This window comes from Martes martes (assembly GCF_963455335.1).
Source record: "Martes martes genome assembly, chromosome: 1".
Classification (NCBI taxonomy): Eukaryota; Metazoa; Chordata; class Mammalia; order Carnivora; family Mustelidae; genus Martes; species Martes martes.
In genome coordinates, this window is record NC_137888.1 from 149,548,585 (window position 1) to 149,572,816 (window position 24,232).

The 24,232-nt window shown below is 40.8% G+C and overlaps 1 protein-coding gene across 2 annotated transcripts in view; it reads right to left on the bottom strand.

Moving 5' to 3' along the window:
* The window catches only part of WDR48 (WD repeat domain 48), a 46,570-nt gene extending 23,495 nt beyond the window's left edge, over nucleotides 1–23,075 (bottom strand). Inside the window, exons 1-7 of one of the 2 annotated variants that reach the window (XM_080800893.1) lie at nucleotides 22,998–23,075; nucleotides 8,761–8,901; nucleotides 6,501–6,579; nucleotides 5,605–5,687; nucleotides 5,360–5,489; nucleotides 3,222–3,310; nucleotides 2,726–2,827 (exon numbers count right to left, since the gene is read on the bottom strand). In XM_080800893.1, the coding sequence (XP_080657019.1) occupies nucleotides 2,726–2,827; nucleotides 3,222–3,310; nucleotides 5,360–5,489; nucleotides 5,605–5,687; nucleotides 6,501–6,579; nucleotides 8,761–8,901; nucleotides 22,998–23,045 (672 nt within the window). In that variant the 5' untranslated portion in view covers nucleotides 23,046–23,075. The remainder of the gene's footprint in view (nucleotides 1–2,725; nucleotides 2,828–3,221; nucleotides 3,311–5,359; nucleotides 5,490–5,604; nucleotides 5,688–6,500; nucleotides 6,580–8,760; nucleotides 8,902–22,997) is intronic. The other variant, XM_080800892.1, reaches the window with a different exon arrangement.
* Between the last annotated feature and the right edge of the window lie 1,157 nt (nucleotides 23,076–24,232).

The following is a 24,232-nucleotide window of genomic DNA, read 5'->3' on the forward strand; positions in this document are numbered from 1 at the left end:
AATGCTGGCCAACTTCTTTGCAGCATTTGGTAGTATGGTTGAAGGATGTGCCTATTTTATAGGAATTCTAGTGCCTGCTACCTTGTAGGAGCTAGAGTAATCATCAAACATTTCCCACTACCTCCACCCTTTCACTGGATAAACGTGAAGACCCTGTCACTAGGAAGTAATTCTTGGGACTAGGACAGAAGGACCTGAATGGTTCTACTACATTAGACTTAGGGGCACAGAGTCTACAGCCCTGATCAGGTTTTTGTACTTTTGCCAACAGAAACGAGGGGAACCAGTGTATTGAGGCCAGGCTACTGCTGACCAACACAAGTGTTTCTGGAATGAATATGCAATTGTAACTGTCAACAGTCAGCAGCAAAGTGGGCAAGGTAAGTTGAGGGAAGGAGTGGCTTGACGCTTAAACACCTCTAGATTTTAAGCTAGGTTGGCAAAACTTCAATGATAGGAAAACCCTGTGAGGGACACACAAGAATGCCACTGACTCAAACCAAGACAGAAGATTGTCCCAGTTCCTCAAGCAACTGCCTGAGCAAGTACAAGGGATGAAACGCCAGGTGGCTCGGCCCAATAATATTGGCATCATTCAAAACAACTACAGTGGCAACAGTCCTCAAACAGTAAGATTTGCTAAATAAAACACAACAAATGAAGGGGATGTCGATGAGATTCACTGGCCTATTACACATATCTTATCACAAGTCCCCGACTCCCGACTCCCGATGCCACCAGAGATCCTAATTAGAAGCTTGCAGGGCAACTCTGCGGGATGCAGTACGTGCTCTCATTCAGCAACTAACTCTCTCTCTCTCGTATATTACAAGAGTTTGAGAATCAGTAGTCAAAGGATTCTTTCTTCTCCTTTGACCTGAACAAGTAGTTGTTATTGCTGTTTTTTTTTTTTTAATTTTTTTAATTTATTTGTTAGAGAGAGAGCGCGAGGGAGCACAGACAGACAGAGTGGCAGGCAGAGGCAGAGGGAGAAGCAGGCTCCCCGCCGAGCAAGGAGCCCAATGTGGGACTCGATCCCAGGACGCTGAGATCATGACCTGAGCCGAAGGCAGCTGCCCAACCAACTGAGCCACCCAGGCGTCCCTTGTTATTGCTGTTTTGATCAATTCCCTAAGTGTGCTGTGTAGTTGGTGGTTAAGTTTATATTTCGCCTCTAGCTGCCAAGAAGGAAAATAGATGGAGGAAGAACTCAAGAAGGGTGGTATCTCTGTAATTATGTGCTCTACCACTCAAGGGCATTATTTCCAGCGGTCTGCTTACAGTAAGTGGAGCTGACTTCACATGAAGTGCATCTGTAACCATACGTGCTACCTAAAAAGCACATTCATGACTATATAGATAGGAAACAAGGCAAGGAGTATAGCAGCAGGAGCAGCTTTGGAAAGTCTGTCAAGCCCATTAGCCTCCTACTGAAAACCATCTTGCCCACAGTCCCATTTCAGTCCCATTTCAGACCACAAGACACAGTCAAATCCTGAACGAACCTCACAGAACAAGGCAGGGGCAGCCATCTCAGGTGTAGCCCAACAGCTACACTGCAAATAGTGAGGAGCTGACCGAACTGGGCTTCTTAGACTCTCAAGAAAATGGGGATGGAAAGGAACTCAACAATGCTAGAAAATGCCATGGCCTATAGACAAGAATATATTTACTATTTCTAATCTTCTCACAACCATACAAACTAAATGTTATGGTCCCTACTTTGCAGATGAGTAAACTAAGGACAAGTAACATGAAATTTTCTCCTCTAGGCCACACCACAAAGTACATTAACATCGAGATCCTTCTGCATCTCCAAAGACCTCCATGGGCATCTTCAAGCCTCTCTTTGCCTGGTTCTGAAGATGAGGTTCCTGGTTTTGGCTAGTTATCCAAACCTTTCTCTCACCTCTGGAGACAAAGGTTTCTCTAGTCCATGTGTGAGGCAGCTCCTATGATGTAATTTCCACAGAAGTGATGGCACCTCTCATCGCACCACCTCCCTACTCTCCCTTTCCTAACCTGCTCGCAATCAATTCCAGTTAGCTCTGGGCTTCTTCCTGGCCCATGAGAAAACATGGCTGGGAGAGGCAGGGGTACAGGGTAGTGTTAGGTCTTAACTGAAAATGGTGCTCGGTTTTTGTTTTTATCATCTATCTACATCGATGAAAGATCATTTTCCCACTGCTACAGAACAAACAGAATTACGTACCCAACAAAATACTAGAGTATCAGTACATGTTCAAACATTACCAAGATGTTTTCCTTTGAAGTGCTCTTAAGTATTATGACAGGTGACTAAACTTATACACTGTATCTACAGTCAAATGACAGGATTTGCCCAAAGTCAGACCCACCGTCAGGAAATTTCTCCTTAATTCACTAGCACAAAGCATTCAATACCAAAACTTCCTTTTGCTTTATACAAAGTAATTATTTTAAATTATTTTGTCCTATACACATCATAACTGCATATACTTGTTGACATAAGTATTATTCTGAGGGAACTTTTTGTTTGGCCTTTATTTAGAAGTGATGCAAACAGAATAATTTCAAAATGTGGATTACTATTATATACAATTGAGTATTTTAAGGTTTTAAAAGTACACCACAGTTCATGTGTGGCTTTGGGTTGAGATCAACCTAGGCAAGAAAGCAGGGACATTTCTGGTGCCCGGAATTCTGGACAAGGTCCTTAGGTAAACTTGCATGTGCATGTACGTACCTGTGTGCCATCTCTGTTCAAGAGCAGTGCTTTGACGTTGTCGGTGTGTCCTTTCAGCTTCATTAGTTTTGCACACGTTCTTGGATCCCATACCCTTAAGACCTATGAATTTTAACAAAATATTATATAACCTGTGTATACTCATGAACAAATTTCAATGATAAATGATTTAGAAGTCAAATGACAACCATTACATTCTGAGAAGGAAATGCTGTTCTGCCAAAGAACACTAGCTGAGGCCCCCAGGCTTCTCAAGTAGGAGGAAGCCTTTCTAAGGTCAAAACACAAATAGGCCTCCCCCACCCATCTACCCCGCCCCCATCACCACACACGACAGTAATTATATAGTTACATTCTTGTTTGTTCAAATAAAACCCTTCCTTTAGCACCCACCAGGCAAAACCATGGCCTATATATTTAGTAATTACACAGATCAAATTATTTTGGTGTCTTTTTTTTCCAGTGTTAAAATATACCCGGTTAAGTTCCCCCTTACCTTCTCAGTGGACCCTGATACAATGATTGTTCCCAGTTGATTCATTGCCAGACTATAAATGGAATCTTTGTTCCCACTTAAAGAAGAAGCTATTAGGGATAAAGGAAGCAAATGTTAACAAAATCATCAGCTGTTCAGCAGCTAGTCAGCAAAAATTTTAAGTTTAATTATTTGGTTTAGAAAATCTTATCTTAACTGAGGGTTACTGGAGGGGAGGTTGGGGTGGTTGGGTGATGGACACTGGGAAGAATATGTGCTATGGTGAGAAAATAAATAATCAAAAAAAGAGAAAATCTTATCTTTGTGAGTGCTCTAAGGAAAAGAAATCTAGCTATGATGGAGGTCATTCTAAATAAGACTGTTATCAAAATTTACATCTTTTCTAGATGTGAGCATGGTGCTCAATAATTATTTGCCAAATTGAATTGCACTGCTATTTTAAAACTATCGACATAAGTAATGTATTTTCATAGATACACATATGCTAATAAATATGAAAAATATGTCCAAACTCATCATTTCCAAGGAAACGCAAGTCAAAACAAAAAACATTATTTTCACCTACCAATTCAGATTTGCAATGAGCTAACAATTCTCAAAAATAGTACAATGGTACTCTCATACATTAGTTGTGGGGTAAGTACAACTTGTTTGGTACAACTCTTGGAAGAACATTAGGCAATGTATAGCAAGAATCATGCTCACACTCTTTGATTCAGAACTAAGTTTTATTGAGGTGAAAAAAGTTGCATATAAAACTGCCTATACAATTTGATCCTAATTTTCAATAAAAAGTAAACAAACATACTGAGGACTTAAGAGTGAAGCAGTTAATATAAGCACATATTTAGAAAATTACTGTAGTAAGTACTCAATAAACGTTGGCTCTCAGATTTCTATAATCATAAATCAACCTGTGTGGTAACCTCTTTAAACAATTCTAAGCAAGACATATCTACTGCAGAATCTGTTACCCTAAGTCTGGTCTCTGACCTTGGGACAATACTGACTTCTTTTGCTTCGTTCCCTCTTGTCACTGTCTCTTTGAGGCAGACCCTCCATCTAGAGAAAACTAAATGATATGTCATGACAGTCCCCAGCAGGGACCAGGGGCCAAATCACTACAATGATGCACTGGTGAAAAATCAAGGAGAACAAAGGGAGGGTAGTGTTTAGAATTCTGCATATTTCCTGGGGAAAAGGGCAGAACAATATTCAAAAAATTATAATCAGTCTCTTAACATGCCCTTTGTGGCGCATCCTAGATTATCTTACAACTGTTTTAGCTATGTCAGTGTAAGAATTCCACAGTTACAACAAATTGGACCTGTATGTAGGGATCTAGATAGCTCAGATCCTGAACATAGACTTTCCAGGCCAGGGTTAGCCAATAAGGTGCTCCTAAGTGTCCGTTCTGCCGCCTGGCCTAGAGGACTCTAGTAGGTTGAGCCAGCTGTGAGGCTGAGTTTCAAATCTAGACTTGTTTGGGTCTGATCTGGTAATCTGAGATCTTTTACCTGATGAGAAACCCATGCTATTAACCAGCTGTGAATGTCTGTGAATTGCCTCCGGAGGCACCCAAACCCTCTGAACTCTTCTGAAATCAGCCGGATTGTGTAGAGCAGTTCTGAAAGGGTCCCACAAAATTGGTACTGGAGGCCTTTTCTTTCTTTCCTTTGGGTGTTCTTCATCTCAGCCATCAACTCCATCAACTCAAGGGCTCATAAGACATAGTGATACTTCTAAGAGTCAGAAACTGCCTACTTTGTCAAGTAATCACCACCTCTATCAACGGTATCTACTGAGACTGCAGCTTTGGGTCAGGCAATTCAGTGGGAGGTACAAAGTGATGATAAGACAGATTCCTTTGCCCTGCAGGAACCTACACTTTACCTAGGGAGCTAAGACATGCACTTGTAACAAAAATAACCAGGTTACACCTGAAGAAGTTACCATTTTTAGACTGTAGCAAGGAATTAGCTCCTTGTTGTTCAAGCATACTCTTGGGGGCTAGAACACTGTAGGTAGAAGCATTCTCAAAAGATGAACCACTGTCTAGATGCAAACCTATCAAAGACGTTTCATAAACCATTCTTTATATCAACTTCAATTCAAGAAATTTTTTTCAAACACCTTACTTGTGACAGTGTTATTTGAGGCAGTCAGTGCTGTTAAAGTATTCACATCCCAAAGGAATATTTGTCTGTCCAACCCAGCTGAAGCTACCAGTTCTTTATCCTTGGCATATGCTAAGGCCTTTACATAATCCTGTAACAGAACACACATACAATGATCTACTAGATCAGTAAGGAAATGAGCCACATAAAGTAGCGAGATCTCAGTATTATACTAGAGACAGGGAAAATTACATTTGTTGTTTCACCTTATGTGTCCTTAGTGTTGACATGCAAAATCCCTTATGTGCATTCCACACTTTCACTGTCGTATCAGAAGAAGCAGATATTACTAGAAGAGGCAAAGAATAAACAAACCTGAGTAGTAAGACTTTTCACCATTTTAAAGATTTATAACAATGCAACATACTTGGAAATCAATGTTCACACACACACACACCAAAAAGCTCTTCCTAGAAACTACTGTATTTTGTCTCAAATATTTACTTATTTATTTATTAAGATTTTATTTTTATTTGAGAGAGAGACAGACAGACAGAGAGCACGAACAGGGGGAGGGACAGAGGGAGAAGCAGACTCTCTGCTAAGCAGGGATCCTGATATGGGGCTCAATCCCAGGAGCCTGGGATCATGACCTGAGCTGATGGCAGATGCTTAACCACCCAGGCGCCCCTCAGATATTTTTTAGACTAGGCAGGGAAAACTTTTTTTAATGTTCCAGTTGAAGGAGCAACTAATCTGAATGAGAAAAATTTCTCTAACACAGACTGCAAAACCAAGAAATGGACTGTACCACAATATGAACAAAAAGAGACATTAAAAAGGCTAAAAGAATACACATTGCTATCAGTTTATTTATACATAATCCGAATGCAGGAAAAATTAATCTACAGTGCTCAGAAGACAGGAAAGCAGTTATCTTTGGGCATAAGGGAGTGACTGAAAGGACAGTCCAAGGGGGCTTCTGGTAATCTGTATGCAGACATGGGTGTTCACCTTATAAATTTACTAAGCTGGGTTCTCAAGGTATGTGTGCTTTTCTGTATATATGTCAAACTTCAATAAAAAAGTACATAAAAAATGAGAAGCATATCAAATTGAATAAAAAACTTCTAGAAGCCCAATAATCCGAAGAAGTACTTACATGTTTTCCCATTACAACAAAGTACAATGTCGTTTACCCAATCGGTATGGTGTTCCATAGATGCTATATATGGATCTTGCTAAAATTAAAAGAAAAATTGTAAGAAAGTCATTAGTTTACTTTAGAGGATGAAATATATTATAAATTACATATATGTTTACATTCTTCAATTAATGTGACACATTGCTCTCAGGTCTTAAATCTGACAAGTGAATTCAGAGTAGAATGAATAAATGAATTTACTTAAGAGAGAGAATGCACACTGAGCTGAGAGGATGGGGAGGGGCACAGAGAAAGTCTTAAGCAGGCTCCATTGCACAGTGCAGAGCCCAGTGCAGGGCTGGATCTCACAACCCTGAGATCATGGTCTGAGCCCAAATCAAACAGTCCCCATGTTTAACTGACTAAGCCACCCAGGTGTCCTCAGGGTAGAATTTCATCAAACATTTGGTGCTTCCATGTAACAGATGTAAACAGAAGTTTTGTTTCAGAAGTTTCATTACTGAAGAAAGCCTAGGTTTCTAGGACAAATGCTTAATTCTTGCGCCTTAAGTTAGCAAAGGCAACAAGATCTGGGCGAGACACTGAGTATGACACAGAGTGCTGCAGGCAGGGGTTTCCTAGGAAGGACACGACATGAGCAGATCTTCAGGCTGGAGCGATTTGGATTGGGGTGGCAATGGCTCAGAGCAGACCCAGAAATGATGACGTGGCTGACAAGAATATTGAGGAGCCCAGCCTGACTGTAGAGGGAAATGAACAGTTTCACTCCTACTAAGGTTTTTACCTTCTGAATTAAATGTTTTCCTCATGATATCTATAGCAGTTCAGAGAAGAACCGGAAGCCAAAGGTTAAAGGAGTACTACCCGTGCCACTGTATCAATTCAGTAACTTGAGATTCTTCCATTCTTCTCTTGGCTTAATTACCAGGAGAGGCCTTTTAAAGCATTTAGTTACATCCTATACCGAACACAGGCAAGTTCAAGACTCTTCAAGGGTGAAAAGAACAGCTCTCTACAGATTTATTTGAGAAATGATGCTACTCAGTCTTGTCATGAAATGAAGACTGGAAAAAAGATTTCTAAGGGCAGGATAGGTAGCTTGCTAGATTCTCTCAGGCTTAAGTTCTTGTGAGTATTTTCCTTAATGTATTTGAAATACTGTCAATTCCTAGAAAGTAACATTCCAATTCAAATGTGAGTTCCAACAAGTATTTCAAAGCCACAGTATTCTTAGTTTCTGATACTTGGCCACCACTATTTCCACTGGCTAAAAAATTTAAAGCCCACTGGACTGAAGTCCATCTGAAGAAACATGATCCAGCAACTGTGCAGAGTAATGGCTCTTTTTCAGACTGAACATCAGACTTCCACAGCTTGTTAGAAAGACACAGCCTTTTAAAACTACAAGGTCAAGCACCAGGGTTCTGAAGTTAGACTGGGATCTAATTCTGCCACTTACCAGCTATTTAACCATGGGTTTCTCTGAGCCCGTCTTCTCATCTATGAAAATGAATCATATCAACTACCTTGAAGGGTTGTTGTGAGAAAACCACACTGGAGAGGAAAGGGCTCAGAGTATATCTGGTACATGCCTAGGAGCACAGTAAATGCTCTTTTTCCTTCCCTGAATCTTCCTTCCTATGTCATTCACAATACAGGCATTCAAAGAAAATACAAAAAGAGTGCCTTTCCATTTGACTGGGGATTTATTTTTTACATAGATTTAAGTCCTTTCCCTGTTTAAGAAAACTCCTGAAGAAGTTGACCATGTTGTCTTTGTATTTTTATATCAACCTTTTATTATCTAATAAGGCCTTAAGGATTTTTTTGGCACCCTAATCACTTTTAAAGAAAGAAATCAAAAGTTCCAGATTAATTATAAATGTAAAAAAGCATATCCAACTTTTTCTTTTTTTTAAAAAAAGCACTGTAAAGGGCTGCCAAGAACCTTTTGGGGAACATACTTAAAACCGGAAAATAAATTGCTGAAAGTAATCCTCCTACCAGACCAATCTCTTTGTTCCTTTGTACCAGAGAGCTCTTATCACATACCTAGTTTACAGGGTCCCCGCTTTAGCTAAAGCAGTTTTGAATATTCCTCTAGGGGTGTTTTTCTCAGAGGCTTACATTCTGGTTGCAGCGTACCAAATAAGTCATTGCTCAGAGATTAAATGTGAAACTGTGAAAGGTGCCATATCAGACAGACTAACGTTTACTGAGTACAGATTTAAAATGTAAAACGCACTCCCTGCCTTACCTTGTGCTGATTGACACTCCATATTCTTATGATTGAGTCTCGACCGGCCGTGAAAAGTCTGTTCAGTGCTGGATCCAGCTGCAGGGCATTGACTCCATTTCTGTTGTACTTCTCCACTTCATCTCGAATAACATAGGATACCTGATAAATATGTCCAGATTTGCTTTTTATGAAGTTATAAGACATGCAATAATAAAACGTAGCCTACTAGTAGCCAATGTGAAATCCAAAATCCCATGTTTTCCAATATAAAACTTATTTTTCAACCCTATAAAAATGTCATTTTATTCTGTAGAGACTGAAACACTGAGAAGTGGAGAAGAATGACATTCATAATAGCCTAGTCCAGGACTAGTAGGTATAAACCTAACTTACTACAACTGCTTCCTAACCAGACTCCTCCCCACTCTTGGCTGTCTTGAATCCATCTTCCACAAAACAGCCAGACCATTTTTCACAAATGTAAACTAGAATGTGTCTCACCTCTGCTCTAAACCTCTTTAGCTACTTACTCTCCTTAACTCAGGGTTTGATCTGAACTCCTTGACTGGCCTCTTCTCCTGCCACTCATCTTTGCACACTCTGCTCGCCATTCTGGCACACTGTGCCTCCAGACCATAGCACTCACTGGTTCCTCTGTGTGGAAGTTCCTCCTCCCCACTCGTTTGCAGTCTTTACATGTGTTTAAATGATGCTTCCTCAAAAAGGCCTCAACTGACCTGCTACACAAAATGAAGTTTTGTGTTCCTGTAATATGCTAAACATTTCCTTCAATGCGTTCTCCTCTACTTTGCTGTTGGTAACCTGTCTGCTCCATGTGAAAACCCAAGAGAATCAACCAAAAGCAATTATAAGTAAGAAAAAGGCAGCCCAAAGCAAAATGTTTCTTTCTTTTTTTTTTTTTTTAAAAGATTTTATTTATTCATTGGAAAGAGAGATAGTGAGCAAGAAAGAATAAGCAGGGGAAGAGGGAGAGGGAGAAGATGACCCTCGGCTGAGCAGGGAGCCCAACTCGGGGCTCAATCCCAGGACCCTGGATCAAGATGTGAGCCAAAGGGAGAAACAACCCACTGAGCCACCTAGGTGCCTGAAGGCAAATGTATCTAATCTAACTAAGTAACTAGTTAAGAAAAAACTTGGGCGGGTGGGGGTGGGGTGGGGGGGGGTGGGGGAGTGGAGAAGATGACTTACAATGAGAACAAGAGTAAGTACTAAAAAACATATTTTGTGAGGAAGATACATAATTAACAGCACAAGGAACAAAAAAGAACAATTTGAATAAAGGAGATGTGGCATATTACAGCACAAGAAGATTTGAAATTAATAATTCTTTCCTAAATTTGTGAATTTAACCCAACTTTGGTCAGAATCCTACCAGATTTCTTTCTAGAAGCTGACAAAACACATACAGCACACTGTCTAGAAAATACCCAGTCATTTTTTAGAAACAAAAGGATATTCTTTAAAGATCTTAAAAGGTAAAGCTATGAGAATTACAATGGAGTAAAAGGATTAGTAGAATAAAACAAAATTTGAACACGTATTTTCCTACTGCAAATTCTTAATTTTGATATAAATGTAGTGTTTCAAATCAATGAAGGCACGATAATCTCTTTAATAAATTGTCTAGGAGCATCTAGTGATTCCACTGTGAAAAATTATATCCTTTCTCTTAATCTTAAACCAAAATGAATCTGCAGATGAACTAAAGATTGAAATTTAACAATTTAATCATAAAAATACTTTTAAAAAGGCAAATATGTATAATCTCTACATAGAGAAGGTTCTGCTGATATGACAAGAAATGGTAATCTTTTCAAAGAAAAAGACCAATGCTGCTCTGATCAACACAAGTCAAAACCTTCCATACATACACAACTGCTCACAGCAGCATTATTCACAACAGCCAAGAGGTGGAAACAACTCAAATGCCCACCAACTGATGAAAAGATAGACAAAATGTGGTATATCTGTGCAATGGAATCTTATTCAGCCATAAAAAGCAGTGAAGTACTGACAGAGGCTCCAACACTGACAGAATCTTAAAAACATTATGCTAAGTTAAAGAGACCAGTTACAAAAGGCCACCTATTTTAGGAGTCTATTTCCACGAAATGTCCAGAACAGGTAAATCTACAGAAAGACAAAGTGCATTAGTGGTTGCCAGAGACTTGGAGGAGAGAAAATGGGGGTGAATACTAATGGATATAAGGTTTCTTTCTGGGTGCAACACTGTGAATTTACAAAAGAACCCTGGATCCTATACTTCAACAGGGTGAGTTCACACAAATTTTATCTCAATAATGCTGTTACTTAGGGGGAAAAAACCAAAACCAAACCAAACCCTGAATGCCAAAAAATAAGATGAGCAAGGTGAAAAGGCAAACATCTAACTGGGAAAATAATGAAATAAATATGAAAGATAAACGCTTATTCTTGAGAACCTACAGAGTCCATACAAAACAATAAGAAGTCATCAAACAGAAGAATAAAGATCATGAAGAGGATACTTTTTCAAAAGAAAAGAAAATGCCAACAAACACATAAATAAAGAAACAAAAAGGGCCAGGGCTGTCTGCACAAAGACTAAACTGTTGTTTTTGACCTAGTCTTTTGGGTACAAGTAACTATAATAGATATTTACTCAAATCAGCTTGAATTAAAAAGAGAGCGAGAAAGAGAGGGTATTTAACATAAAGATATAAGGATATCTATCAGAGCCCAAGGGCAGGAAATATGGTCATGACTCATAAGAGACATTTTTAAAATAAAATCATGGCACTTCTCTGCTGCAGTCTTCCAAAGGTTTTTCACAGCATTAGAGTCCAAACTCCTCACATGCTCTGGATCTATCCTGCATCTTCACACTCACTTCAAACTCACTCCCCTTGGCTTCTTTCATGAGAGTCACCCCAAACTCTGTTCTGTTCCTCAAACACATCAAGCCCACCTATACCAGGGCTTCAGTATGAACTGTTCCCTGTGCCAAGAACATTCCCCATCTCTATAAGCCCCCCAGGAATACCCTCCCCCGGCTTTTATCTGGTCTGGCTCATCCTGGCCCTTCAGATCCTAGCAGAAAAGTCTCCTCTTCTGAAAGGCATCCCCTGATCTCCTTCCTCCATCACTTACCCTATTTATTTCTTGCACGGTTCTTACCACGCTCTGTATTTCTCTTTTTTTGTTATTATCTTCTCCTTTAGAATAAAGGCTTCAAGAGGGTAAGGAACTTGCCAGCCTTGTGCCTTCTATCACTGTACCTCATTATAGTGTCTGGCACATAAAAGACACAATAAATATTGTTGCATAAATCAGGCACTGGAAAGCCAACAGAACCGAGAGGGCTTCATCGTCAATTTCAACCTCTCTCAATCTCTTCTCTGGGGCTCCAAGGCACATTTCATAGCAGAGACTATGTTGCACAGAGGAATCTTAATGTTCAGATTTCTGGCACATTATCTGATTGGTCCAGTGGGAAATGGTCAGAAAGTAACAACATGATTGTCAGGTCCTCATTCCAGGTGGAAAGTAATTCTTAGCAAAACAAATCCAGGCTTACCTCTTCAAGGGTATCTGCTACAGATGTGTGATTAGAAATGGCAAAGAATTAGAAGTATCCTAGTTGGGTAAATTTTGGCACACACCTTATAAAGAGAATGCTATTTAGTCATTAAAAATGTTGATGCAGATACAGACTAACCAACATGGGAAGAAAGCCATGATGCGTTTTTTTGAAGTGAAATATGTCCAAAGGAGTGAAAAATAAATATTATAAACATGTTGCAGAATATTAAATGTGTATTTTAAAACAGTAAGTTTGGAAGGATATACATACATAAAACTATCAGTAGTTACTCCCAAGTGATGGAATTACAGTGACTGTCACTCACTCGTGCCTTTTTTTATGGTATGAATGTTTTACGACAGACACATATTAGTTTTTTGAATGTATAATTTAATTTCTGTCCAAGTAATTCTTGCCTATATTCAGAAGATCAAATACCGTAGTACTGAAAGACTCTAATGAAAAACCCTGTTGTCTAGGTAAGACTCCCTATACCCAGTCTTAATTCCTTGGGGTAACTCATTTCAACTCTTGGTTGCTTCTGCAGAGTTACTCCCTTTCTCAAAATATTGTGCTTATCCTACAACCTTCTGGCTTATCCATTTTAGACATTATCTGTTTATTCAGGCTATGGCAGGCTGGGATCTAGCAACTCCCCTCAGTAACTCCTCCCTCTACTCTTAGGATATAAATGTACCACGATTTTCAGGTGAATACATCACTAGCACTAGCTACACTGTTCAACTTTGTAACTGCTGTCTACTGACTGGTCAAGAACTGTACCAAGAATACATTTTCTTTCTTAGCTTTTTGTTTTCCCTGGTGTTCTCCCTTTCTTCCCTTCCTCAGTGCTTTCCTCTACTTTAATTTCAACTCCCCGTCATTGCAGCACCATGTTAGATATTAGAGCAAAGGCCCAGATCACCCCGCTTTACCCAGAAATCTCTCAGAAACACACATCTTCTCACTCTGGCCCAGGCCACCTGCCCTCTTTGTCCGCTAGCACAGCTGGCACCTTGGATGCTTCCCTTTATTGCTCTTCTAGGCTAGGCTGGGTCAAGCCATTGTTTCCTGAGTTCCAATGTCTCCTTCCTTCTGTCTTCACTCCCCAGTTTTGCTAAAGCCCATTCCCAGCACCTTAAGAAACCAACACAGGAAAAGCTGCATGGGAGGTGATTTTAGTCCTTACAAGCCTAAAAAGGTCTTTACCTCTACATTTGATTTGGCAGGGTGAAGAAGCCCATGCAGAAAAACCCCTCTGCTTCTGGGAGCCCCGGCTCCAACTTCCAATCCAGCACCCAGCATTGTTACTGAATTCAACGGCATTCTGTTTCATTCCATTCTAAAGTGATCTCATTTTCATTGTTTTCCTGTACTGCCACCTGCCCACTCTCCTCACTCCTAAGTGTTTAGGATCTTCTCTATTTTCTTGCTGCTTTACTTATTTATTTTTTGGTCCTTTTATCAATTTTGCCATGCACTGAGAAAGCCCTTTCAATCTACAAGCTTGTGGCACTTCAGCTCTGGAAAACTTTCTTGTATGAAGTCACTAATTATCTGTTTTCTCTGCTCCTTCTCAAACCCCCATTGATCAGATGTTGGAACTTCCAAACTGATCCTTCATCTTTTATGCATTCTATATTATGGATCTTTGTCCTTTTGTTTACTTTTGTTAAGACCTCCTTTATTATTATTATTATTTTTTTTTTTTTTTAAAGATTTCATTTATTTATTTGACAGAGAGAGATCACAAGTAGGCAGAGAGGCAGGCAGAGAGAGAGAGGAAGCAGGCTTCCCGCTGAGCAGAGAGCCCGATGTGGGGCTCGATCCCAGGACCCTGGGATCACGACCTGAGCCGAAGGCAGAGGCTTTAACCCACTGAGCCACCCAGGCGCCCCTCCTTTATTATTTTTTAACTGTTATTAATTTTAGTAAATTTTAGTATAATGGACAAAACAGCAATAGTATCTTCAAAAAGGAAATGACTAGATAAATTATCCATTCTAAGTGGTTGTCAAAGAATGAAAATGAGGGGCGCCTGGGTGGCTCAGTTGGCTGGGCATCTGCCTTCAGCTCAGGTCATGATCCCAGTGTCCTGGGATCCACCACTATGTCAGGCTCCCTGCTCAGCCAGGGGCCTGCTTCTCCCTCTTCCTCTGCTACACCCCCTGCTTGTGTTGTCTCTCATGTGCACTCTCTTTCAAATAAATAAAATCTTAAAAAAAAAAAAAAAAAGAAAGTGAACTGTATATGCTGGTATACTCTAAGACATATCACATTAAGAACTTAGTGTTTGAGAGAGAGAGCACAAGGGTGGGGGGAGGAGCAGAGGGAAAGGAAGAGAGAGAATCCCAAGCAGGCTCTACACCCAACTGGGAGCCCAGTGAGGGGCCTGATCTCACAACCCTGAGATTATGACCTGAGCTGAAATCAAGAGCTGGACACTTAACCGACTGAGCCACCCAGGTGCCCCTAAAAACCTATTGTTAAAGAAAAAAAATTGGGGCACCTGGGAGGCTTAGTCAGTTAAGCATCTGCCTTCTACTCAGGTCATAATCCCAGGGTCTTGGGATCGAGCCCCGCACTGGGATCCCTGCTTGGCAAGGGAGTCTGCTTTTCCCTCTTCCTCTGTGTCCTCTCTCTCACTCTCTCTCTCAAATAAGTAAATTAAATAAAATAAATGGCTGTAGATAAAAGAAAAACAGGATGCAGTTCTGTGAACAAATACTGATGAAGCATCCACCAGTGTCCAGGCTCAATTCTAAACACTGAGGATTTTGTGAGTGAGCATAGAAGGCCTCCTGGAGCTTTCAATCTTTTATTTATTTTTTAAGACATTTCTTTATTTGAGAGAGAGAGACAGAGAGACAGGGAGAGCGCGCACATAAGCAGGGTGGAGGAGCAGAAGGAGAGGGAGAAGCAGCCGCCTAATTAAGCTGGGAGCCTGACATATGGTTTGATCCTAAGACCCTGAGATCATGACCTCAGCTGAAGGCAGACCCTTCACCAACTGAGCCACCAGGTGACCCTGGCTGGAGCTTTCATTCTAGTGTGGAAAGAATATAAGAGAAGTCATAGCAAGTTAAGTGAAATCTGCTGCCACTCCCCACCTCGCCCAACCCCACCCCAAGATGTAGGTAAGCTTTGAAGACAGAAGAGATGGAAGAAAAAGAAAAAGAAAAGCAGAAGGTGCTGGAGATGGTAGTAATGAATGAGTGAGCAAAGTCCTGGAAAAACCTTATTTAGACAGTCAAGCGTATAGGCATATGCAGAGATGAAGATTCATATCTGACCATTTTAATTTGCTTAAAAAGGGGGGGTATGGGGAAGAGCAGAGAGTACTTTAAGAACTCTGCAAGGGATGGGAAGCCAGAAATGGGAAGTCAGACCTTTGGTAGGAGCTATGTATTTTAGAAGAAACATGTAAAGGGACGAACAAGGAGAAGAATATGGTAGTACCCCAGCAACAATTATCCAGTTAGGTAACACTCTTAAGTATTTGTAACTGGCTTAGTAAGCACTGTTTGATTAATTTCTCCAACAATTATCTGGGACCCAAAATAAAGAAATCAGATAATGGGGACGATCCACTAAACTTCATGTGATCTGTCTCTGCATTTCAAGTTTAAATAGCCCTGAATTATTGGTAATATGCAGGAGGGTAGAGGCAATCAGGAGAAAAACCATCCTTGATTATTTTAATTTCATGATAATCAGATTAGTTTTCTGCTGCTGACATAATAAATTACCACAAATTTAGTGGCTTCAAACAACTCCCATTTATTATTTCACAATTCTGAAGGTCAGAAGTCCATACTGAGCTAGGGTGGGTCCTCTGCTCTCACAAGGCCAATATGGACAAGAGTTGACTGGTGGGTCTGTGTTCCTTCTCAGAGGCTCTACGAGAGTTGGCCTCCAAGCTCATTCAAGCTGTAGGCCTGAAGGTCCTGTTTCCTTGCTGGCTATCAGCCGGGGGTCCAGCTTTGCTCCTACAGGCTGCGTGCGGTCATTCTCCTACTTTCTGTGTGCCCTCTCCTACAAAAGAGGGTCCCTCTAGTGCCTCAAATCTCTCTGACTTCTGTGTCCACTGTGAGAATACACTCTGCATTTAAGAGCTCACATGATTAAATTGGGTCTACTGGGATAATCCAGGATAATCCCCCCATTAAGGTCTGTAACCTTAATTACATCTGTGAAGTTCTTTTTATCATGCAATGTAACATATTCACAACTTCCAAGGAATAGGGCATGGGCATTTGCTGGGGGGCTGGGGGAATTCTGCCTATCACAGTAGCAATTTTTTATATGAAAACAAATATGCCATATCATGGAATAAGTACAAAATTCACAAACTTTTTAAGCAAATAAGGGATACTTCAAAGCATTTCAGGCTCGGGGTGCCTGGGTAATTCAATCAGTTAAGCAGCTGCCTTGGGCTCAGGTCCTGATCCTAGAGTCCTAAGGACTGAGCCTGGGATTAAGCCCCCACTGGGCCCCCTGCTCAGTGGGGAGCCTGCTTCTCCCTCTCCCTCTACCTGTCTGTCCCCCTGCTTATTTGCATTCTCTCTCCGCCAAATAAATAAATACATACCTTAAAAGTCAAATAAAGCATTTCAGGCTCACAAAGGAGGACTCTGGGCTATTTCCACTCCCTACCCCCCAACAGTGTGCCCTGACTTACCTCCACTTGGATGTCTAACAGGCATCTTAATTGTGGCATTGTCCAAACCAACAGTCCTCTCCAAACTAGCTTTTCCTATAATCTCTCTCACTGACGGGCATTAATGGCAACTCCATTCTTTCAGTCACTCAGGTCAAAAACCTTGGTGCCAGCACTACTTCAATTTGTCTCATCTCACATCCTGTCAGTGAGTCTTCCAAAATGTAACTACTTCTCACCACCCTTCATGGAGCACTATTATCTGGATTTCTTAAATAGCTACCGTCCCCCTGCTCTGCCCTTGCTCATCTTCAGTTTGTTCTAAATACAGCAGCCAGGCTGGTCCTATTAAAACACACATATATTGTATATATTCCTCTGCTCCAAGTTCACCAACTGCTTTCCATCTCATTCAAGAGCAAAAGCCAAAGCCCTTCCTATGACCTATAGGGCTCTAAAAGATCTGGCTTGCAGTTACCTCTCTGATTTCATCTCCTGCTCCTCTTTCCTCACTCACTCCATACTAGCCACAAAGGATTCATTAGCATTCCACAAATAAGCCAGGTACATTCCCAATCAGGACTTTTACATCTGATGTTCTCACTGGAATGCTCTTCCAGATGGCAACCTCATTTCCTTCAAATCCTTACTCAAGAGTCAACTTCTCAGCAAATCCTTTTCTGGCCACCACACTTAAAATTTCACTTCCCCCTCCTGCTGCTGCTTATCACTAACCATTTTTTAACCTTTAAAGCTTATTTCCACCCAACATTATATTACAAAAATTTCAAAGTTGAAAGAGTTACATGGCAAATATCTGTATACCCACATCTATTCTACAATTAACATTGTTTGTATTTGCTTTATCTCATACCCATCCAACCACTTGATCTATTACTTTCAATGCCTTTCAAAATAAGTTGCACATCAATACCACTTCCCCCTAAATACTTCAACTTGTATATCATCATCTAAAGTTCATTATTTATTTATGGCTTTAAAAAAAAACAGCTTTAAGATAAAATTTACATATAATGAAAAGTAGAAATCTTTTTTTTTTTTAAGATTTTATTTATTTTTTTGACAGAGATCACAAGTCGGCAGAGAGGCAGGCAGAGAGAGAGAGGGGGAAGCAGGCTCCCTGCTGAGCAGAGAGCCCGATGCGGGGCTCGATCCCAGGACCCCGGGACCGTGACCTGAGCTGAAGGCAGAGGCTTTAACCCACTGAGCCACCCAGGTGCCCCGAAAAGTAGAAATCTTATGTGTACACAGATACTTCTAACAAATGTATGGATCTGTTTAATACAAACCCCTACCCAAGACATAAAGAATATTATTACAACCCTAAAAAGTTTCCTCCTCTGCTTCCCAACCTCTACACCCCATTCCTAGGCAATCTAGATCTTTTTTCAACACAGATTAGTTCTGTCTGTTCTATAACATTCTATAAGTGGAATTACACAGTAAAAGTGTAAGGCTACTTCCAGCTATCAGGTTAAATCGGACTAAATTTGGCCAAGAAAAATTGGCCAGATAGCAGTAATTCCCACATCTGTTTTCCCTGTTCAACCCTGTGGACCATTACTTCCTTCTTGTACCTAGTTTCAAGAATGCTGATTTTAAAAACTACTCTAAAAAGCACTCTTGCAGATAAAAATAGGACATCTTCTAGCTTGACTTCTAGTCAGGGGGTGTTAGTAAAACTCCCCCAGGGGTTAGTAAAAAACCACCCATGGTCCTAATCCAGGCTAAAGCCTGTTTCTGTAAACAAACTTTTATTGGAACACAGCCACATCTATTCATCTAGGTGTTGTCTATGGCTGCTTTCACATTGTAATGGCAGAGTTGAGTAGTTAATGATGCAGTAAAATGGCCTGCAAGGCCTAAAATACTTACCATCTGACCCCTTAGAGAAAAAGTTTACTGACCTTTGTTCCAATGGATGTCACATTGTTATAATTTGTTCTACTACCCATCCTACATAAAAAGTAATTCATCTTGGACATACAGCTAATTTGTAAAGGTCTTTCCTTGAGAAGTCAGGATTTGGCATCACTTTACTTCCTTTAAAAAAAAAGGTCTCAAAGATTAAACAACCAACCCAGAACTGGGACCTCAGAATCAGAAATAAGGACCCACACTGAGTTCTGAATAGGTCTGGAATAACTAAATATTTGGCAGAGAAAAAAGATTAAGTACTGATAGAAGAAACCTTTGTTGGCTGCCTCTCCATTCATTCCCCATTTCCTCTCCTCAAGGCAAGCAAATCCTAGAAGAAAATTTACAGGAGCTACTTAACAGACTGTAGCCTTGAACACTGCGTGAAAGGACAGGAGAACTGGGATGGGACAGCCCATTCCTGCCCCCTCAACCCCCCTTCAATAGAGTGAAGGCCTAGAGCTGGGAGTTTGGGAATAGAAGAGAACTCAGCAGCAGCCCAATGGTAAAGCTGACTTTACAACATTTCTTAGGTTAGAGTCACAGTGAACCTGCTGGTTCAAGATTTGCATGAAACCAGCATTATCTCTTGATTTTTCATTTACCGGAGCCAACACATGTCTTTTATTATGTGAGCCTGGTTAAGTTGGATTTGGGGTCATTTCCAAGGAAAAGAATCCTGTTATGGAAGGCCAAGTATGTATATACTTAAAACATCACCAGATACTAGGGCATGGTTGCTGCTCCTGAATAGGATGAGCAGTGATAACCTCATTTCAAGAATTCTGAAGCAAATGAGGGAAGAGGCCACTGTTGAAGAAGAGAGGGAGAGAGGGAGAAGGAGGAAGTGGGAGAGTAAGAGAGAAAGAGTATGAGTCAACCAAGAGACTCTAGTTGTTAGAAAATAATAACAGTAAGGGACCACCAGGGAATGAAAACACTTGCTTGATACCTTGATTATCAGGAAAAAATCTGCATCATATATCTGAATTCACACATTTGACTGTCTGATCATGTTTCTGCCAATCACAAATCCACCCCTCCCCCTCATACTCACCTTCAGGCTGCTTAGAAGTCGAAGATGGTAGGACATGTGTTCATTCTTCATTATGTCTATAATTAATAAGCAGTAATGTTTGGACCCCTCTCCACTGGTTATTTATCAGTATTTTAAGTCTCAAGGGTTCTTTTTGGCCTACAATTTAATAATGAAGCTCAGGGCTACTGCCTCTTGCTATAAGACAGCCAAGAAGCAAAATATCTTTAGGTAGGCATATACACTTTCTCCAAAATGGAGAGATTTTATTCATAAAAACAAAAATTTTGTAAAAAGCTCAAAAATATATATTAACATATATTTTAAAATAAAAGATATCCCATTTCCTGTCTTACCCATAATCACATAATCTAATACATAGAGATAATCACTATTAATAGCCTTCCAGACGTTTAAAACACATTATTTCCTTTGTGGAAATGGGACTATGCTATGTTGACTTGTTTTTCTGACTTCTGGACATCTTTCCTTTTTAATAATATGGATCAAGCTTATCTTTTTAACAACTGCAAATTAATCCACTACGTAAGTGTATTTATCTGCTAAGTGTCTACTGATGGACATTGAGTTTTTTCATAATCACAGCATTCCTAAAATAAACACTCTTACACAGAGAAAGCTGTTTTTTTTTAAATTAAACTTTTTTAAAAATTAAACTTTTTAAAATTTTAAAAATTAATTTAAATCAATTAATTTAAGAGCCAGAGAAACATGAGCCAGGGTAGGAGCACTGGGATAGAGAGGGAGGGAGGGAGGGAGGGAGAGAGAGAAAGAGGGGGGGAGAGAAGCAGATTCCCTGCTGAGCAGGGAGTCCTGAAGCAGGGCTCAATCCCAGGACCCTGGGATCCTGACCTAAGCAGACGCTTAACTGACTGAGCCATCCAGCCATCCCTCATTTGCACTTTTGTAAAACAATTTTTTAGACTTGGAATTGCTGAGTCAATGGGAATGTGTATTTAAAATTTTGCCAAACAGCAAGACACTGAACAATAAATACTATGATTTTGTTCAGAGTTAAAAAATAATCAAGTAAATTGAGTACACATGCACAAAGAGATATAGAACACTGGTTTTCAACCTCCCACGAACATTTCAAAGTATCTAGTTAATTTTGGTTGTCAACACTGGAGGGATGCTAACATCTAGTAGACAGAAGCCAAGATGATGCAAAACAACTTATAATGCATAGGACCTCCCCCTACCCCCAGTAAAGAATAAAGAATCATGCAGCCCAACATGCCAACAGTGCTCAGAGAATAGTTTGAAAAATACTGCCAAAAACAAAAGTTCTCCCTCACAATGAGATACAATTTCTGTAGCTTCTCACATTGGCTCTATATCTTGGGGACAAATTCTGAAAGCAACTAACAAGATTCACTGAATCTTCTCTTCAGCAGGCTAATCTTCCTTCTTTTGAGCTCTTCATAGGAAATGGTTTCAGGTTACTTCACCAATCTGATTGCTAGACCTATCAAGAACAAGATAATAAGTGCTGAACCTCAAACTGTAGTTTTGTATTATGACCAGCAAAGAATGAATTATCTCCCTCATTCAGCATGCGATGGCTCACATTCAGCTTATTAAAACACTCAATTTTTCCACACACATTGTGGCAAATTTATATTTCCTCATCTTGTACTTTTAAATGGCCCTTTACATTTAAATGCAAGAAACTGAGATGCCTGATTAACTCTCCTCACTACCCTAAGAAGTATACCACTCTAGCGTCTAGAACACAATTAAGACAATTTTGAGTTACATTTTAGTCCACAGCACACATTTTCACCCACCTAGCCTGAATGCTGGGGTTACTCAAATCCTGTTACTGATGTACTTAAAAATCACCTAACAAGGTAAGTTATTTTAGATTCTCATTAATTTCACTCAATTCAGAGACTTCACTCAGAGACATCTAGTGAATGCTCAGGTCATTGTAGTCAATCAATGAGACCAATAAAACAAGTAAGTGAACTGCCCAGAAGACAATGGCCTACAGCGACTGCCGGGGTTACCTTCCTAAAGGATCACTTTGTCCTGTTTACCTATTAAACAATCGCTTTCAATCTGCAGAACTACATATAACGTAGTTCATAAAGACATCCTGGGTATTACTTATTCCCATACTGTCTCAATTCTTTGCACATCTTTAGGACTAAATTAAGTGCTCAGTAAACGTTTAATGAGTAAGAGCAGAAACCGTCACTCCTATATATAATATACCTGTAGGCAAACACTTGCCATAGGGCTTTTACTCCTTGCACAGCTGAAAATAATAGCGGTAACTCTTAATCGCACCCAAAATAAGAGTGCATTCACGAAGGCATAAAGAACACACGAAAGGGTCAGATAACTCTTTACCCCTGGATAATAAATCATTAGAAACGGGAAAAGAAGATTTGAGGATGCACTATGAAGATGAAGAAATGAATAAAAATGATAATTTCCCACTAACACCTGCACACTTCCACGTCGTTTCCACCTGAGAAGGAACAAAGCTTCCGCAAAAACAAAAACATAAAAAGGCAGAGGGCTCCCCAGTGCAGAATCCTCCGCAGAAACCCCTCAGGGCCAACTGCGCCCCGCTGCCCCGCCACGCCCCCGCACAGGCCCATTCCGCAGCCGCCCGCCGAGGAAGTGCCCGTAGGCCTCGGCTCAGACGCGATAGGGCAGAGCGTTTTGGTGAAAAGCAAGGGAAGAGGGAGCCAGGTGGGCGGGAAACAAGCCTTTCCAGATCCAGCAAGCCCAAGCCTACGAGAGAGCTGGAGTCCGACAGGCCCGAGCTCCAAACCGCGCACCCTAGGGTCCCGGGACTGGGCCCAGGAGGCCCCAGTCAGTCGCCCCCCGCCCCTTCCTCAAGCCGTTAGCGCCGCGGCCCCACCCCTCGCCGCCGGCCGCGCCCTGTCCCGCTCGCCCCAAGCCGCTACCCTGAACGACCGCAGCCCGAGGTATCTCCTTGCTGCAGGTGGGCTCGGGGCCGCAGGCCACGTCCTGGAGGTCGAGGAGCGGGACTCCCATACCTGCACTTTCCTCCGCCCTGCCGTGTTCTGCCGGTGATGGGCCGCCATCTTGCATGTTGACACTCCTACGTCACTTCCGGAAGTGTCTCCGACCGGTCGGATATCCCGCCCCTTCCTCTTTAGCCGAGGGCAGGTGTTGAAGCCGGGGTCGTGCTTGTCATGTGCTAGCTAATGCTGTTTGTTGCTCTGGGCAGTGGCTCTCTGGTGAGGTTAAAGCACCTAAAAACCGTTGCGTACGTATAGTGCTGGCAGACAGAGAGCTGCTTTTTGAGCCGAAGGAGCAATCCGACTCCAGCTCTGGGCCTTAAACCATGATTTGGGCTGTTCTCTGGGCGGCCACCTCCAGAGGTCCAGCAGGCATAACGAAGACGCCGAAAGAATGAGTACTGAACATGGGAGGTTTCGACAGACACCTCCACACCGCCCCAACTTTCCTCAGCAGCCAAGGGAACGGACATATTTGCCATGAAGAACCTAAAAAAGGAGAATTATAAATTGGCTTCGAAGGAGGAGAAATTAAAGGTTGGCAAAGAAGGTGGCCCATAACTTCAGGAGGAACAAAGTTTCTAGTTAAATAAGACATAAAAAGATGTTATAGGAAGATGAACATTAAAATTGTTCCTAGAGACAACTTTCTAAATTAATGAATCCTGAAGGAGTTGGGGCTCACTCTTGTATCTGGTTTAAATCATCTCTTATACTGGAACAGTTAGATCTTCTGGATGAAGGTTCGACTTGAGAACACTTTCCTGGCACGAATTTAGGTGTTGAGGATGGTCAGACTCCTTGTGAAAGTGAGTTCTAAAGAACTGCACTGCCCCATACTGAGCACTTAAAATGAAGCTAGTTCAAACCAAGATACCCACCAAATTTCAAAGACAGGATAAATAAAAGAATGTAAAATATTCCATCAATTTTTTAATATCGATCTCACATTGAAATGGTGTCTTGGAAATACTGGTTAAGTAAAATAGTAAAATTATTTCTTTTCAGTTCTTATAATGTGACCAATAGTATATTTGAAGTTATATGTAGCTCACGTATTTCTATTGTGTAGTTCTGTTATAGAACGATGCTTAGGAAAGTTTTTGTCTAGACAAATGCCTTTTTAAATTAATAAAGAAATGTGAATTCAAGGAGTAGGAATTGAGAACAGAAAGCTTCTTAAGCAAAACTGGCAGCGATAACTTGAAGATAAATTACATATACTGCATTTTATTACAGACACATTCATT